The sequence below is a fragment of the Lepeophtheirus salmonis genome, chromosome 8 (assembly GCF_016086655.4).
Source record: "Lepeophtheirus salmonis chromosome 8, UVic_Lsal_1.4, whole genome shotgun sequence".
NCBI lineage: Eukaryota > Metazoa > Arthropoda > Copepoda > Siphonostomatoida > Caligidae > Lepeophtheirus > Lepeophtheirus salmonis.
The window spans coordinates 34328504-34345486 of record NC_052138.2 but is presented as its reverse complement, the minus strand read 5'-3'; the positions used below and the strand labels follow the sequence as shown (position 1 = coordinate 34345486).

The following is a 16983-nucleotide window of genomic DNA, read 5'->3' as shown; positions in this document are numbered from 1 at the left end:
GGGAATAAATGCCCTAATAAAACCGGTATTTTTTATGGCGCCAATCAAAACTGACTTGTAAGTAGACATAATTTTAGTACGATACTGATCCATACTCCAACATGTATCGAATTAGTTGGATCTTACAAAGACTCAGACCTTTATTAGATTTCTATTCTTACAACCTTTTTAATAAAAATAAATATGCAGGGAAAAACCAAAATCAGTTGGGAGTTAGCCAGTTCTTCTCAACTAATAACTGTGACATTAGTTCTCGGCTTAACCCTTTACGCATGAATGTGTCTAATTCGTCATACTATTTTTAAAAAAAATCATATATCAAGCATAAATAAAGAAGTAGAGCTTAGAAACAGAACGAGGCTGGCAGATAAAAGGTTCTGTTTACATTTTAAGTTAGTATTGCATTAGAAAAGGGCGCCACTTTTCAGTATAAACAAAAACATTGGTGGTGCATTTAAGTAGTAGTAAACAATATTGCACGGTTATGAAATTCGTATCACTAAAACAAATTATAAGTTGAGATTAAGACAAGTACAACAGTTTTTATCCGTAGGACTTTTTAGTCACATCTACGGTACCAATTGACCATTTTTACTTATTTTCATTTAAAATTTAATTCATGGTGTAAAGGGTTTTACAAGAGTTAAATTAAATTGAACCAATAAACAGCATTTGAAAGACTGATAAAGGAGAAAGATAGAAAAATATCGAAAGCAAACAACCATATATTTATTTTTTATTGAGGAAGGGTAACGCCATATTGAATAAGAAAAGTGAGAATTATTGGCAATCTGCCAACTGTTTTTGACAGAAAGACAAAGGTATTTCTTTCTCATTTTGAAAGATAGGTTGTGTGACACAATACACTCTGATTCGTCATAATCAATGAATTATGTGAGTGTAATGATCATATTTGTACATATTTTCAATTGAGTTGTTTGAGTATATTGTGTCATGATGATGTTAGAAAGGAAATGTTAATTGTTTTTGAATGATTTAATATGTAACATATGAGATCTATCCATTTCTACATATATATATATGAGATCTAAAACTGCGTTTCTATTTCTTCACCGTCAAAATATATCCTAATTTGAAGTGAAACTCCTCCTAGATTGAAGAAGAGAAAATATTCATTATTTGATCTGTCATGAAGTTCCTTTACAGTAATTGATTTTTCCTTCCTCCTGTCGAATAAACAACTTCTTTTTTCTTTTCTTTTTTAAAGAAAAAAACATCCTTTTCCTCTGAGGGAGAGAGACATTAATATGATCTCTCGAGTCGTTGTTCCGTGCTTATATTTCACTTATTCAATTGGTTGCATATTAAGATGTTTGTTTCTCAACAGCTGGGTCGCGGAGAGAGGATCAAAGAAGTAAATAACATTCTATTTTCATTCCCTTGTACAATAACAAAGGACTAATTAACCTGTAATTAAAGAAAAGTAATGGAAAAATAATACTTTTTTTTTTTTTTTTTTGCGTCCCTTAATTTAATCCACCATTTGCATACAAAAAGAATAAAAAGTTAGTTTGTAGCACTGTCTATGAAAATTTAATTGTATCCAGGGATGCATAAAACATGTTCTTAGTCCTTGTACAGAAAAAACATATGGACAAGAATTCCCCGTTTTCGATCCTCAACTCTATTCCGAGTCCAACAAGAACTTATATCTCCACAGGAAATCCTCATTCTTACTCTCCGTCTTTCATGAGCACATCCACTAGTTGTTACTTTATACTTACATGTTCCCTTTTCAAGAATTAAATAATAATGAATACAGTTTTGGAAAAGAAAAATCATGTTTAGATTGCCAAATACAAAAAACCACTCCCGCTTTCTAGGTCATATTTTATACACATCTTATTACATTTTTTGTTATGTCAAAGATGCACCACACTCTTGAAGGCCAATTATCGAAAGTGTGGATAAAATAATGGAAATTGTCGAGTCCGAACGTCATATCAGAACTGTTTTGATTGCCAAGGAGATAAACGTTAATGGGAAAAAAACTAATAATAAAAAATCCATTAAAAATAATGGATTTTTTTACTACATCTTATATATGACAAATATCCGAGTAAAAAACTGCACCAGCCCAGTCGTAATAAAGATCCGAATAAACTTATATCTTTGAACCAAGCTATTCAACCTCTGTAAGACTATTATAAATAGTGTGTAGGTAATTGTAAACAATTCAATGGCAATGCCTTATAGGGATTCATTTTGTGTAACCTATTTTTTTACTTCATAATAATTAAAGTGATAAATATGTAATTATGTTATTTATGTATTTGTTTCAAAATTGAAGTAATATGTAATATAAGTAATATCTATTAATTTTTAAATAGGGATTAGTGTTGTATTTCGGTCTGAAAATCATAGACCGGTCTGAGACTAATTATTTATTTTTGTTTTTTATATTCCTTTAATTGGTCAAATGGAGTTTATAAGTAGAGTTGAATTTGTTTGTAAGGAAAAAAAAGAGGGCGAGGAGAAAGGGGGAGCGAGACATATGGTAAACCTGAATTAAGAAACTTGTTAATATCAGAATCCTGCAAGCTACGTTGCCCACCATGTATAATGTTGAAAAAGAAAGACTATCTTAATCATAAATTTGTTTCATCTAATTTAACCATTCCCTTTTGACATTCAAGGTTGAGAGGGAATAAAAAAGCTCGACGTGTTCAGACCGAACCGACAAAAATAATAGCACCAATCAATACTTACAACATACATAATATATATTTCATTTACTTTGAAACACAAAAACAAAATATTTTTTTGAAAATCCATTTGTTATTTGTCATATTTTGAAAGGAGATAAATTGCATTTCAAAATGGAGGAATTAGAGAGAGAGAGAGAGATGATCCAATCCTCATGTTGTTGTAATAATTACCGTTAAAAGTTGTAAAAGTACAACGTTATTAGATCACGTTTATAAACTTTTATTCTGTCAAAAGAAAAGGGAGCAATAAAATTAAAGATTTCTGTCTTGGGTGGTGTAAGAGGTAGCTTGTCCGTTAAACAACAACAGATTTGTTGTTTTTCGATGGAGTGGATCTTATCTGCTAAAATATGAAAAAAGCTCTACTTACTTCAAGAAAATAGAAATATCGATTGGAATTTTAATGAGGGATATAACAACAGATATTTGCAAGGTCCCCCTATAGCTACCTTGTAGCCACTTTATGTGATAATAGATACTATGATAATAAACACAAAAGACCTAGTGTTTAAAGATACTTAAAGGATTGTTTTGGATTCTACAAATTTTATCTACACACTTTTGTACTTAAATTGTATTTAATATTGTATATATAGATTAACATTTGTTTATAACGACCAAATAGTTTAACTCACCTAATGTTCCTTCTATAGAGTGCTTTCATTTAACGTCATCTGTGTTGATGTGAGTTATGTTTTTTGGGAATCTAATTAATTAGGTTTTGTAAGAATTCATCTGTTTATTTCTTTTAGATTAAGAAAATGTTGAATTTCCCCTGGTGTGTACTTTCAGCCCATGTGTTTTTATAAAGAGATATATCTCTCTTATGCCTGGCTTTATTATAAATACATCAGGCTTTAATATGTTTTTACTAGCTGTAGTACACGGAATTGCCCTGAGTAATTCGGCATCGACAAACAGATAAACTTTGCTTAATAGTATAGAAGATAACACCCCAACAAATCCTCAGTTTGTTTATTTGTAAGTGGGATTGGGAAAAAAGTTAGAAACTGATTTGGGTAAAACTTTGTAAGAAGATTGTATATGTTAACAGTAAGTGGGTATTAAATTTTGAGAGGTCTAGCTACATCCCCTCCAGTCCTCCTCTGATATCTTTACTTGATACGGGTTGAGACTTTTGTTATTTTGCTTCCTTTTAAAGTTACTTAAAGCGGATCTAATGAAACGTCTTGACAGCTAAGTGATTCTCCTGTTTTACTTACTGAAAATCTTTATAATTTACAATCTCAAGTATATTATATATTAATCATGAAAATGTATGACTCGTATTTGAAAAATAAATTTATGTTATCATCATGGGATAATATAATGTTAAATTTGGGGCTACCATTGAAATTCACCATATTATCTTCCTTTATCTTCACGATATTGATTTTATTTATATATATATATATTTAGGTATACCCAGCATACGCTAAGTAAATGTATATTAATAAAGTCGTGATATTTCAATAATGGTAAGGCTAATAACAATTTTAGTTATACATTCTCCTCTATGATAAAAGTTCTATATATACTTCATCCCCTCTTCTTGGGTTAATAATAATTATTATTTATCTTAGGTAATGACTAATGAGTATTAATAAATGCAGTAATTTCTCGCAAACGACAAAAAAAACAAAAAAAAAAACTATATCTGTTCCTTTATGAAAAGGTCCATAATTGTACCTTAAACATTAACTTTGAGCAAATGGAAGGGCCTACTTTCAAAAGATGGACAGTGAGAAAGGGGATTTATACATAATATTTGTTATGAGTTTCGGTCTGAAAATCATAGACCGGTCCAAGACAGTTATGATTCATAGCGGACCCAACTAATTTGGTCCTTTAAAATTTAAGATTTGAAAATAATTACATTTCCCTCTGATAAAGTGGTCTTGACCGAAATATTGGTTCAAATAAGTCTAGTAAAAATCACATAAGATTGAATCGGATAAAATCTGTCCTGGAGTAAGTCTCAACCTAATAAATAGATATCTATAAATATGATCAACGTGTCTCAAAGAAAAAATTGGTCTGGATCGGTCTTCAATATAAATCGGTCTCATTTAAAATTCGGTCTAAAACGATTATATAGATGAATCTTGATGATGTCATATGAAGCTAAATGTGTTTCATAAATCAAGATAAATCAAGATAGGGGAGATAATCTGTCCAAGGATTAAGGCAGAAAAGTTGTTTTATGATTAGAAAACGATATCATTTCGGTCTATAGTTTGAAATCGCGCCGAAATATCGGTCCAAATTGGTTTAGAAAAAAATTAATTAAGACTGAACTGAGAATAAAATAGAAATAACAAATAAATACAACCCTATAAAAGTGATCAACCTGTCTAAAAGAATAAGTCGGTCTGTATCGATCTTTAAAAAAAATCGGGCACACTTAAAATTCAGTCTTACCTCGCTCACACAAAAATGCCCTATGTATTTTTGTGGTCAGCTGTCGATTCCCTCTATTCCATTGATACGTTATGGCTATTTCATAATTTATTCTTTTTCATAAATTCACGAAGTAATAAGTTAATCTATACATATGCTCCGTTTCCGAATAGGAATACAATTTCTTATTGATCCTTCGTTGTTTATATAATACATATATTGGGTATTTTATTATGTCTATGAAGAAATTTTGGCTGTTTCTTCATAGAAATACCATAATAACTTCTCTTTAATCAAATATTACCAAGCCATATTATAATACAGAATAAATATCGAATAAAATACTACGTAGATTTTAATAATATGTAATTTATTTTAAAAATGGTGAAGAAATAATATAGCAGTGATAGTCTGCGAGTATAAAAGATATAAATAGTGGTACTTTTCGGTTTCTTTTTTGGAAGAAAGGTTGCGCGATACAATAAAAATAATTATCTGCTAGATCTAAGAAAATATATAAAGAACTACAAGAGAAACGCGTCAGCAGAATGAAAGGAACGAGATACAGAAAAGAAGAATAAATTATAAACATAAAAGTAAATATTTTTTAATATTTATTCGTACTTTATAATCAGCTGTTGACCTCAATTTCAGCTGTTTAACGCACTACAAAAGAAGACTGCTAATTTAGTTATATATATATATTATTTTCTCTAGAGCGTTTCTATAGATGAATTGTTGATGATGTCAGTTGAGTTTCAAAATTTTGACTTACAATAACGTCATATAAAGTTAATAGTGTTTCATAAATCAGATTTGTACAACTCATAAATAAAGATAATCAGTTCATAGATTGAGACGGAAGAAATCGGTCTTGGAATCAATCGCAGTCTGGACTTAAATATCTACCCAAATCAGACCAAACCGAACTGAGGATTAATTTCTGTCTTGGACCGAGTTTCAACACGAATAAATACATAACTTTAAAAATGATCACGAATTTAATTTCTATAGTTTTTCCTCTTCACGGGAGGCGAAGCGATATGGACGCATGGAAATGGGATTTTTTTAAAGTGGGAGTTGGCTACAACTTTCAACTACACATATGTATATTATATATACATATGTACATTCCTTTAAATAAGTTTCAACTGTGACGAAGGCAACAACCATCGAAGGATAATTCAATTAAAATTATTACTGTTCTTCTCAAAAAAAAAAAGCATGAGTGTTGATTATTGAAGGTGAGTTCCCACATCTATCGGATGTGTCATTTTGGAATATTATAATCTTCAAGTCTAAACAATTCTTCCTTTCAAAATGAAGAGGTACTGTGATTAAAAACGTTTTTTGTTTGTAGCTGTTGAAAATGGAACGTAATGGAAATTTTGGAAACCCGTCGACAGTTACTAACAACGTGTTACCAAATAATTTTTTTCTTGACATTTCATCTCTTAGAAACAAAGAGCTTTTTTAAATTATAAAACCCCTTCATTTTGAAAATGAGAATTATTTAGGGTTAAAGGTAAAATTAATACACATCATTCGTAGAATTTTCCCATACATGTCGTTTCGTGTACAGGGTCGATAGCCTTGGAAACTCATCATTAGTTCTGGATTCAATAGACTCAGTATTTTTGCTCCATCTAGTGTATGTGTTGTTTTACCAATGAGTAGGAAGACCGATTTTTTCTTCGTGTGGACCGAATTAGTTTGGTTTTTAAATCGGTCTCAGATCGGTGTAGAATCTCCAGAATGAAGGACAACATTAGTTAATACTAAGCCTTACGTGGGTTATGGTCTGTCGATTTGTAAAAATATAAGAAATCGTAAATGTACGAGGTAATCAGCTGTCATGAAGTAACTTCTTCAATGTCGATCCTCAAATTCTACAATATACTCATGACTTATACTTTTAACTTCTCAACAAACCCTCATTGTTACTCTCGCATCTTTTATGAGCACGCCCACTATTTATTACTCTATACATTGTTGTTTCCTTCTCAAAAATTAAATTGTAATTATCAAAGCTTTAAAATATAAGGGTCCATCTACAAAAAGTATAATTTATGGAGCTTTATGTATGACCAGGCAATTCTAGACACATGGAATAATCACGAATGTTTTGTAACTTGTTTTTCATTCTTTTTCCTTGGTTTTGGGGAGTTTAATTTTAAAATTCATGGGGGGAAAATTTCAAAAATTATATTACAAATATTAAATTTTTTCTTAAAAAAAGTCCATAACTATAAATTTTTTGGAAAAAAAAATTCAGAAATCTATAGGTTTTGTAGAAAATTAAACTTTTTGCAAAAAAATATTATTATTTTTTGAAATTTTGCAGACGTCCCTCGGGATAAAGAAAAAAAAGACTTTTTTTCTCGCTATCACCTTTTCTATATTATATATTATTATTTTCTATATACCTATCAACTTAGGATCTCTTCGCCTTCTAGCATTTTTGAAAATTTGGTTAGTTTGCTTTAACATTGCCTGATGTATTATTCAGCTAGTGAATGAAGAGGCTGCTATGATTATTTGAACAAATACATCTTTTTCCTTTTCTTAAAGGGACAATTAGCTTGAGGTGATGAGGGTTTTTGTACCTTTGGGATGTTTTTTGAAACCTCTATTAGAAGGAATGTGTCTGCAGCAAGGATATTCATCAATTGATGTGAATATAATAATCATATACAGTATCGTTCATGATAATTATAATTGTAGGGAGTGGATAAACGTAGCCAAATAATTCAAATTCATCATTCCTGTTTTTTTAAAAGTTGAATACGTACTTTCCCTTCGTGGTTCAATAAATGTTCATCTCTACCAAATGTTATTTTTTTTTTCTCATACTTTTACATATGAGGCTACATATCGAAACCGTGTTTATTTGTATAAAACCTCTAATTGTTGCAAAAATATATATACATGAATTACAAAAATCAATGCACTTGTACACACAGTCTTGAAACTCTGCCATAAAACCAGCGGAGTGGAACGAAATTATTGTTTTTCTAACTGTACCGACATACACTGACTTCCCAGTGTATAAATTTTGATGTAATAATTCTTTTTTTATTATTTTTTTATCAAGGATTCCTTTGAATATGAGTTCTTTATATTATATCTTAATTATGATAGACGTATCCTTTATTATTTAATAAGAAAAACAGTTTGTTACATGAGAATAAACAAATCATAGACGTTTCAACAAAAAAAAAGGTTTTGAGCGTGGATTATATTTGTATTATTCGATGAGTGATCGTCAATTTCTATCAATAAACTATTTTTATTAACCCTTTGGGTGTGTTACAAATTGTAATTAAAGTAACCAAAGTTGATAGTCACAATAGAAGAACGAGAAATTGATAGATTTGATTTGAAACGGGCCATATTGGGGTGAATATTAGGCCCTTAAATCAAATCAAGTTTCTAACCTATAGCTGACCACAAAATCCGCACTAACTTATATTGATATTTGTGTCTTCCTCATTGGCTGGAGGGTTGGTGTTGTTATCCATTTCTTTGATTGCAAAATATATGTAATAAAAGCTTGTTAAAATACATGAAAAAGTACTCATTTTTGATTTTTTTTTTAATAATGATTTTTACCGCCGCAATGAAAATGACCCCGATTTTTATTTCAGAAATCCAATTTTCTTATTTTATGTCCCATATGAATAACCCATACCATTTTATAAATTTAGCTGATTTTTACTTCTTGTTTGATAAATAGTCTAAAATGTTATAGATAAGAGTCCTTGATAAGTATTAGTATCTGAATTTTACCCCATTGTTCATCATATACTGAGTGTTCGAAAATTGTCGGAATGTTATTAAAATAAAAGTTGAAGAGGTTTTTTTTTAACATCTGGTTTGAACTTTTTCGTGGAATATTTTTAGAAATGAGATCAGATTAAATATTCTTTTGTGGAAAAAGGAAACTAAAGTAAAGGAGGTTGCCTAATGTAGTCCACTCCATCCACATTAACATAATGGGCATACTCTAAGTCATTAACCAGATAGTCTGAAGGATCAGGAAACAACTTCAAGCATGAGATAACATTAAAGACAAACTTTGAAGTAGTCAAACAACCAAATTAACTCCAGAAGCTGCCCGAGAGGTATCACTCATCCTCTCCAGTGCTGTAAACACATCCTGAATTATCTTATGAAAACAAGGGTCATATTCTTGAGCGATGAAAAAATCCTCATTATTTATCCTGTTATTAACATGCAAAATAAAAGATATAAAACCCTTCATAAATCCATGGAGAAAGGGGTTACGAGGGAGAAACCCATTTCCTGACCCGCCAGACGACCTGGTTGCTGCCTGAGTGCATCCTTATGATGTTGGTGTGAGGGGGACAAACTAGAACGGCAACCTCCATTCCTTTAGCTTCCATTTTCCACTTAGGAGTATTTAATCTGACCTAAACAGCTGCCCTTACTTCTATAACTATTATACCAAAAATTCGAAATGGAAGTTTACAAAAAAAGTGTCTACAAAACCTCTTAAATTGTCATTATTATAATATTCCCAGACTTTTTGAACAGCTTTTCGCTACTGAACATGACTTTTTATTTTACATGCCCTGCGTGTATTCTTCAAAACTTAATAGATTTATTTTTAGATGAGAAAAAATTTGTCCGGAACATTCATTGCTCACATTAAGTACCTAGATATTACCTATATCATGTCACATGTGCAAACCTTTTCTGCCTTCTTATGATAATATAATATAATGTAATTATCTTGAATCAATGCAGGAACAACACATATTAAGTGCATTTTCTTTGTACTCTTATTGTGGAATATGAATAAATATTTTGAAAGTTGTCTTATATAAATATATATTTTTGAAGGGTTTGGAATAAATATTGCCATGTCATTATTCTTTTTTGAATAGTATTATGATTACGTTTATTATTTTTCTTCAAAATGGAGGGAGCTTCATGTTCTGTTATTTGAGGATTTTGTTTTGAGTTGTCGTCATTCTTTCTTTTCTTTATATTTGTACATATTTGTAAAAGACTGGGAAGTTTCATTTATTTTTGTCGTTTATTTTTAGAAATGGCGGAGATGTTATTATTCCATCTTCAGGAACGGAGGGAAATCAATCCTCTGCTCCTCAGCAGCAACAAAGGACTATTAGAAGTTTTTTTGGAGTTGGAGGAGGTCAATCTCATGTGAATGTAATGTCAGCTCATTCTCAAGTCAATAATAATACTAGTAGCACCAACAACAATAATAATAATCTAGCGCGTTCCTCTACAAATCTACAACAGACTTCTTCATCATCATCTCACAATGTTCCTGGTCTCCAAGATCCCATTTTTAATAGTCGTATAGGCTCCAGGTAATAATAACTTCTTTTTTTTTTGCTGTTAATCTTGTGATGGTTTAATCAAGAAATAATTGGTATATGGAATGTTACCTCTTTTTTTCCCTTCAATTCTTTGACCTCCTTAAAGCTAATTTTCTATTAGTAGAATACCAGGTTGTGAAAAAATCTAGCACCACCTTGCATACTGTACTTTATTTGAATCTGGACGGTGTCAAATGAACTAAGACATGAGAGACATCATATAGAGATTTATTCAATATATATACAGGAATATTATTTGAGAACTTGCCCACCATTTGCGGCAATGCTAGCTTCTAAGTGGGCTGGAAGACCTTGCGCACATCAGGTATGTAGCTGCGGCTACTTATTCACGGGGATTTGAGGTCGACAATGTTGCTGTGGTTGACTCTGCAGGTTTTGGATGCTTCATTCCAGTGGGTTGAGGTACGGTCTATGAGGTAGCGAGAAGTTTTAATTTTCTGCCATCCAGGTCTGCACAAAATGGGCTGGGTGTGCTGGCAAACCATCCTACTGGAATACATAATATGATTTAACGACTTCTTGGTGATATATGGAATCATTTTGGACTTGGGAAAGTATGTGCCCAATATCGAACCAAAGTTGTAGCAATTAGTCCCTTGTCGAAGCCACGATACCCAACAACATTACAGAAGACGGATGTTTGGTTTTGGGGATGTAGCGAGATTCTGGGTGAAACCCTTTAAAAAAATGAATGGCTGTAAAAAAATAGATCACGTCAAAAAAAAAAAAAAAAAAAAAAAAAAAAGATCCTTAAGCCTTCCCGGCCTGATTTTTTTAAATGTTATTAGAAAAAACGACCTGTAATATATTTTTAGTATTTTGGTGTTATTTAAAATGGCTAATCTTTTTGTAATTCGAAGAGAGGAACAAAAGAAAAAAAATCAAAGAATTGATCATTTGAAAAAAATGGAACAAAGATTTTCCAGTTAAAAATAACTACATAATTTTTACTTACTCGCACATATCGTAAATTTCAAAAACAGTGATGACTCAAAGTTCATAATTCTCGCATATATAAATTTTGTTTTTGTACTGATTAGATGAGTGGGATTGTACCCATTGGTTCGCAGAGATTTAAGAAATTCATTGCACGACTGTTTTAATTCAATTCCTTATTTCATTTGATTATTATTCTACTCTAAAAAAGAGCCCTTAATTGGTCTCATGAATGAAGAAAAAAAAGAGAGTGCATTCCTTGAGTTAATATGTATTTCTGATATTCAATTTATTTATTTTTTGCACAGATTGGCAAACAGCAATGCTCCCATTTCTCAACAACAACAACCACAAATCAATTCAAGACGATCAAACAATGTTCCTCCAAGCCGTCTTAACCTCTCCACAGAGCATATATATTCCTCCTCTAACAACCATCAAGATCGCTTAAACTCTTCTTTTAATCATCATCCCTCCTCATCCACACAAAACATTAGTTCAAATAACAATAATATTAATCCAAAACAGCAACAACCTCCATCCATGAAATCCGGATGGCGACAACAGCACTCAGCTGCAGATCTCGAATCTGTTCTTCCTAGTGATTCTCTTTACTCTGCAGCAGATGATGGTAAAAGGCGAACCAATGGTTCTGGAGGAGGAGGAATGGCTCATTGGTCTTCCCATGGATATTTGCCCAAAACCGAAAGCGAAGTTCAAAAAAACTCTAATTTTAAAAAGGGTCAACAACAACAGCCTCAACCCTTAAGTTTGCCTCCCCATGTGAATAATCAATTCCATGGTAAAGTAGAAGACGGCGGTGAAAGGAAATATTTCTCTGTGAGAGGATTTTCGGATATGCGCTCCAAACATTCTGGAGAAGAAGAAAGAATAGATTCCAGTAAATATTACTCAGTGGACGCACGATATCACGCTGATAAAGCTCTTCCTCAAGATGTTCGTGCTAAGTTGAAGGAAAATATTCGACCCCAACAGCAAACACTTCAATATCCTCCTTACCCGGCGCCTCCTCCACCCCCTCCTAAGCCTAATAATATAGAAAAAAGTGGTAATTTACAATCCTCTAAGGGCCTTGGGGGTTCTGTTTCATGGTTAGAATGGACTCAACAACTCCAAGCTTATGTTGCATGGGTAAATTCACAATTGAGAAAGAGGCCTGATCTCAAACCTGTTCAAGATTTACGTTGTGATCTTCAAAGTGGCGAAGTCCTCGCTCAGCTTATTGATATTATTTGTAAGTATTCTATCTATAATACATTTGAAATAAATAGTAGTTGAATTTATCATATATTATAGCTGGAGAAAAAATTGCTGGAATTCAATATAACCCAGAGAGTCTCCAGGGAATGCGGGAGAATCTTGATAGAATACTTCAATTCATGCATTCTAAACGAATAAGAATGCATCAAATTACTTCCAAAGAGATTTTGGAGGGTAACTTAAAAGCAGTTATGAGGTTAATATTAGCGTTAGCAGCACATTACAAACCTCAGAGTGTTCGACACCATGAACAAAATGGAGGAGTCGGAAATCATCGCAAAGAAGAGGAACAAAAGCATGTAGCAAAGAGTACCGTCCAAAACTATAAAGGTAATTATTCATTTCTGACGAAATCTTTAGGTAAACCTTTTTATAAATTATAAATCTTTATATTATAGGCTCAATGCAAAATTCAAGTGTCCCGTTATCGACAGGTACAGACTCTCCCTTGAATCATACTCAAGAATCAGTTTCTGATGGGCTTTCAAATAATAATAACCAACCAGGAAGTGGAATCAAACGAACACCAAGTCTAAATGAATCCCATTATTCACATTCTTCAAAGGATCGTCTGGGACCAGATCCAGAACCAAGTCAAATCTACGAAAATCTCTCTTCCTCTACCGAAACAGAAAAGTTGATAGTGGAAGAGGCGATGGCTTCAGCCACTACACAAACTGAAGCTGAATCTCCTTTAAGACCAAACATGAAAAGAGAAGGGAGTTTTGTTAGGACTGGATCTGGACGAAAGCTTCCAAAAATCCCTTCCAATGAAGTATCTCCATCCAAAAAACAACCATTGGGAGATCCACTTAAAAGTAAACCAAAGGCGCTTGAATTTTGGGAATCTATTGAAGAAACGATGGATCGAAGTGATTTTAGATATAACACTATCCATCGGATGTCTATGGGAAGACGAATATTGCCTAAACCTCCATCAGTTCGATGCCATTCATTAGATAGGTCCATGTCAGGAGCTGACATAAGACACTATGAGGAAGATAAGTTATATTCTTTAGATTCCAATGGGTATTCAGACAAAAAGTCGGAGGACTTTGTAAGTCCTCCAACTCCAAGGAAAAAAATACCAGCAGATGGTTGCAGTTTGCAGAGTGGTGGTAGCTCAGGTGATGGCATCGTCCAAGAAGAATCTACCTCCTCAGCATCTTCGAGAGGTGAAGTTGAAGGAAGTTCTGACCATCACGCCTCACCGCCAACAAGTGTTATTGGGAATGGAGAACCTTCTCAGCCCTGGTCTTCATCATATCGCCAAAGTAATAAATGGAGTGCTCCCTCTCCAGTTAGTCAGGAATACCTCAAAGAACTTTCGTCTGATAAATACAATCCAAAATATCCATGCCGTGTCGGTGATGGAAGACAGAGTGAATGCTCTTCTCTAGACGGGTCGTCATCTGGACATCAAATTCCTTACGATGTATTATTACAAGATCTTACTCAAGCCAAAAGACAGCTGATGGAATTACATAGTCTGGTAAGGTTTTATTCCTTGCTTCGTTGTTAAATACATATTTTATTGAAGTCCTCATTATAATTATTTTACATACTATATTTGTAGCTGTTAAATAATTTTATCATTACTACGTCGTCCAACATCCCTGGATGTGATGAGTTCTCCCAATGTGTAGAGGATATTAATAACTTAAACAAAAAATTATTACACTGTAGTCAAAATAATATCTCAGGGGATGATAACCATTGCTGTTCAATGCTACGATCACCCGAAAATAAATTACTTCAGCAGGTCTTAACAAACATTATGAAATATTTTTGTATATTAGGCACTCACTTTTTCCCCTAGACTTTGCTCTTTCACTTAAATATTTTTTGTTTCACGGTTTTGCTCTATCAGAAATGTTAATGTCTCCTGATTTGAGGTGTAGTTCTGAGTGGAAGATAGTTGCTAAAATTTAATGAATATTATTTGGGATGGTAAGGGTAGCTTGAAAGGTTTTACATTTCCTTCTGTTTCTAGAGTCAGTAGTTAGGTAATTGTGTCTGTTAAAAATTCACGTCACTTAGAATTATTCACTTTTGCGGACTTGCACACTTACAAAATGTAGAGCATATGTATAACTATTCAATCATCCATAGACAATATTTTTTGCACGGTTTGTAAGGACTTATGATCATTTATACTTAATATTATTATGTAACTGTCTTCTTTGTCCTTTCTTTAAAGTCCTATTTGATTTCCCTCTTTTAATTTGTCATTTTTTTAATAATTTAGGATAATGGTTCCTATGACGGAGGATTTTCCAAACATAGCTCAAGTCGATTAAACGAAAGTTCTGACATTAAACAACTCAAGCAAAATCTTGTTCGCACAACGTTAGTAAAACAAAATCTGGAATTTGAAAAAAGTGACCTAATTCGTAAGATTGAAGATCTAGAAAAGGAAGTCAATGGTATCCGATCTGATGTGAATGATAGAGAAAAAACCATTCAAAAGCTCCAGCTACAACAAAACAACGGATTTAGTGCAAAAATGATGTTGGTGAGTATTGGGGTTTTTATACTTGGAAAAAAATAAAATAATTTATCACACATTTTGTATTATATAGTCCGATCATCAATTAAAGACCTTTTATGATGAAGAACTCAATTTTGCAAAGGATGCAATTGCAAACCTTAGAACTAGCTTCAAGTAAGAGCGAGAATTCATAAAATAGTTTTATTGTAAAAATAATTAACTATTATTTTTTTTTTTACTTTACTTATAGTGAAGCAGATCCTAATCAGCACATTCTGGACACTCTGGAACAATGCATATCCGTTATAATAGAAAAAATTCAAAATTTGGATAGTGGCAATGGAGGAGCTATAGTATCTGATAAGGCTCCTCCTCTTCTTCCGTCGTCTAATAGAGTTAATCAGTCCAATAGACTGAATTCCATTTTGAAACCTGCAATAGATGGCAAGTGTTTCATTTTTATATATTACATATACTGGTTTTTCGATTGGGTTCTGTTTTTTTTTTTTCAAAATGTTGCAAGGACATAGTCAAAAAATGTCCATTTGTGCTAAATATAAAGTTTAGAGGCATATTAATCAATGTATAAGAAGTTACACTGGGCTCTTAAGTATTAAATTTCACAATTTAATTAAACATATAGGATTCTAACCTCGAAATAGTCATTGTACGTCAGAATTTGTTAAATTTACAACTTCAAAAGGATTCATATGGCACAAACTTAATATTTCTTCATTTTTGGACTATGTCTTCCCAACATTTCAAATAAAATTCCCATTTTATGAACTAGTTTCTTGACGTATTTAATAAAAGACGTAGATGATTCATTCTAAATTTTTTTTTTTGTTTATTTATAGGCAATGCTTTAAAAACCATTAGTACAAACCATACCAATAATAATATTAATAACAATGTCCCTACCAACAACAGTAATATTACTCATCCTCCATCCACCAAAATTCTCTACTTCACAAATAAGTCTGTGACTCCTTTTATGTCAACAGTCTCGAAAAGGATTGGAGAAATTGTGTTGAGAGATTTTAAAAATATTTTTGACCGACCGGGCTTTTATCGCTATCATTTCAAAACAATGGATCAAGAGTTTGGAATGGTGAAGGAAGAGGTAATTTATTTATATCAGTATTTAAATTAGTGTTGTGTTGACTCAGCTGAAATGCTGATTTGATTTTTAAATTCGAAAAATCACAAAATTTCAATTGACAAACTTTGCTTTATAAATATATATCTACTCTCCTGTTCTTTTTTAATATGACGCATTAAGCCTTAGCTACACACGCTTGTTGCTACATTTTATTTTTTAGATCATGTTGTCATGCAGTTCTAAAATACTAAGCACACACGCAAAAAAGAGACATCGACAGGCAGACAGGCACACTTTGCTTTATAACTATACTAGCAGTAGGACCCGGCGTTGCTGCGAATTATTATAGGTTGACAAACAGACGCACAATATATTATTCATATAGAAGTGATAACTATACATTTTTATTCTACGTTTTTCTCGAGCACATTTATACGTAATTATTCCATAGTCAGCTATATGTTCTCTCTTCTAAAATGAACAAATAAGGATAACAGTTAGAGGTGTAAAAAAATAAAAATGTGTCCTCAACTCATATTTTATATAACTCAAATATACACCCTTTTTTTCAATATTACAGCACGCTCGATGTTATAATTGGAGTTGACATTTTTGTAAGGAAAAAACTTTGTTTAGAGATTGGAAAAGGAAAAA

General features: G+C 32.2%; 1 protein-coding gene across 2 annotated transcripts in view; it reads left to right on the top strand.

The window, feature by feature from the left end:
• The window catches only part of LOC121122649 (dixin), a 28478-nt gene that overhangs the window by 9688 nt on the left and 1807 nt on the right, over positions 1 to 16983 (top strand). The window contains exons 1-9 of one of the 2 annotated variants that reach the window (XM_071890303.1): positions 5883 to 6373; positions 10202 to 10489; positions 11764 to 12710; positions 12773 to 13066; positions 13135 to 14228; positions 14985 to 15251; positions 15319 to 15401; positions 15478 to 15671; positions 16085 to 16350. In XM_071890303.1, coding sequence (XP_071746404.1) covers positions 10329 to 10489; positions 11764 to 12710; positions 12773 to 13066; positions 13135 to 14228; positions 14985 to 15251; positions 15319 to 15401; positions 15478 to 15671; positions 16085 to 16350 — 3306 coding nt within the window. In that variant the 5' untranslated portion in view covers positions 5883 to 6373; positions 10202 to 10328. Of the gene's footprint in view, positions 1 to 5882; positions 6374 to 10201; positions 10490 to 11763; positions 12711 to 12772; positions 13067 to 13134; positions 14229 to 14984; positions 15252 to 15318; positions 15402 to 15477; positions 15672 to 16084; positions 16351 to 16983 lie in introns of those variants that run through there. The other variant, XM_040717684.2, reaches the window with a different exon arrangement.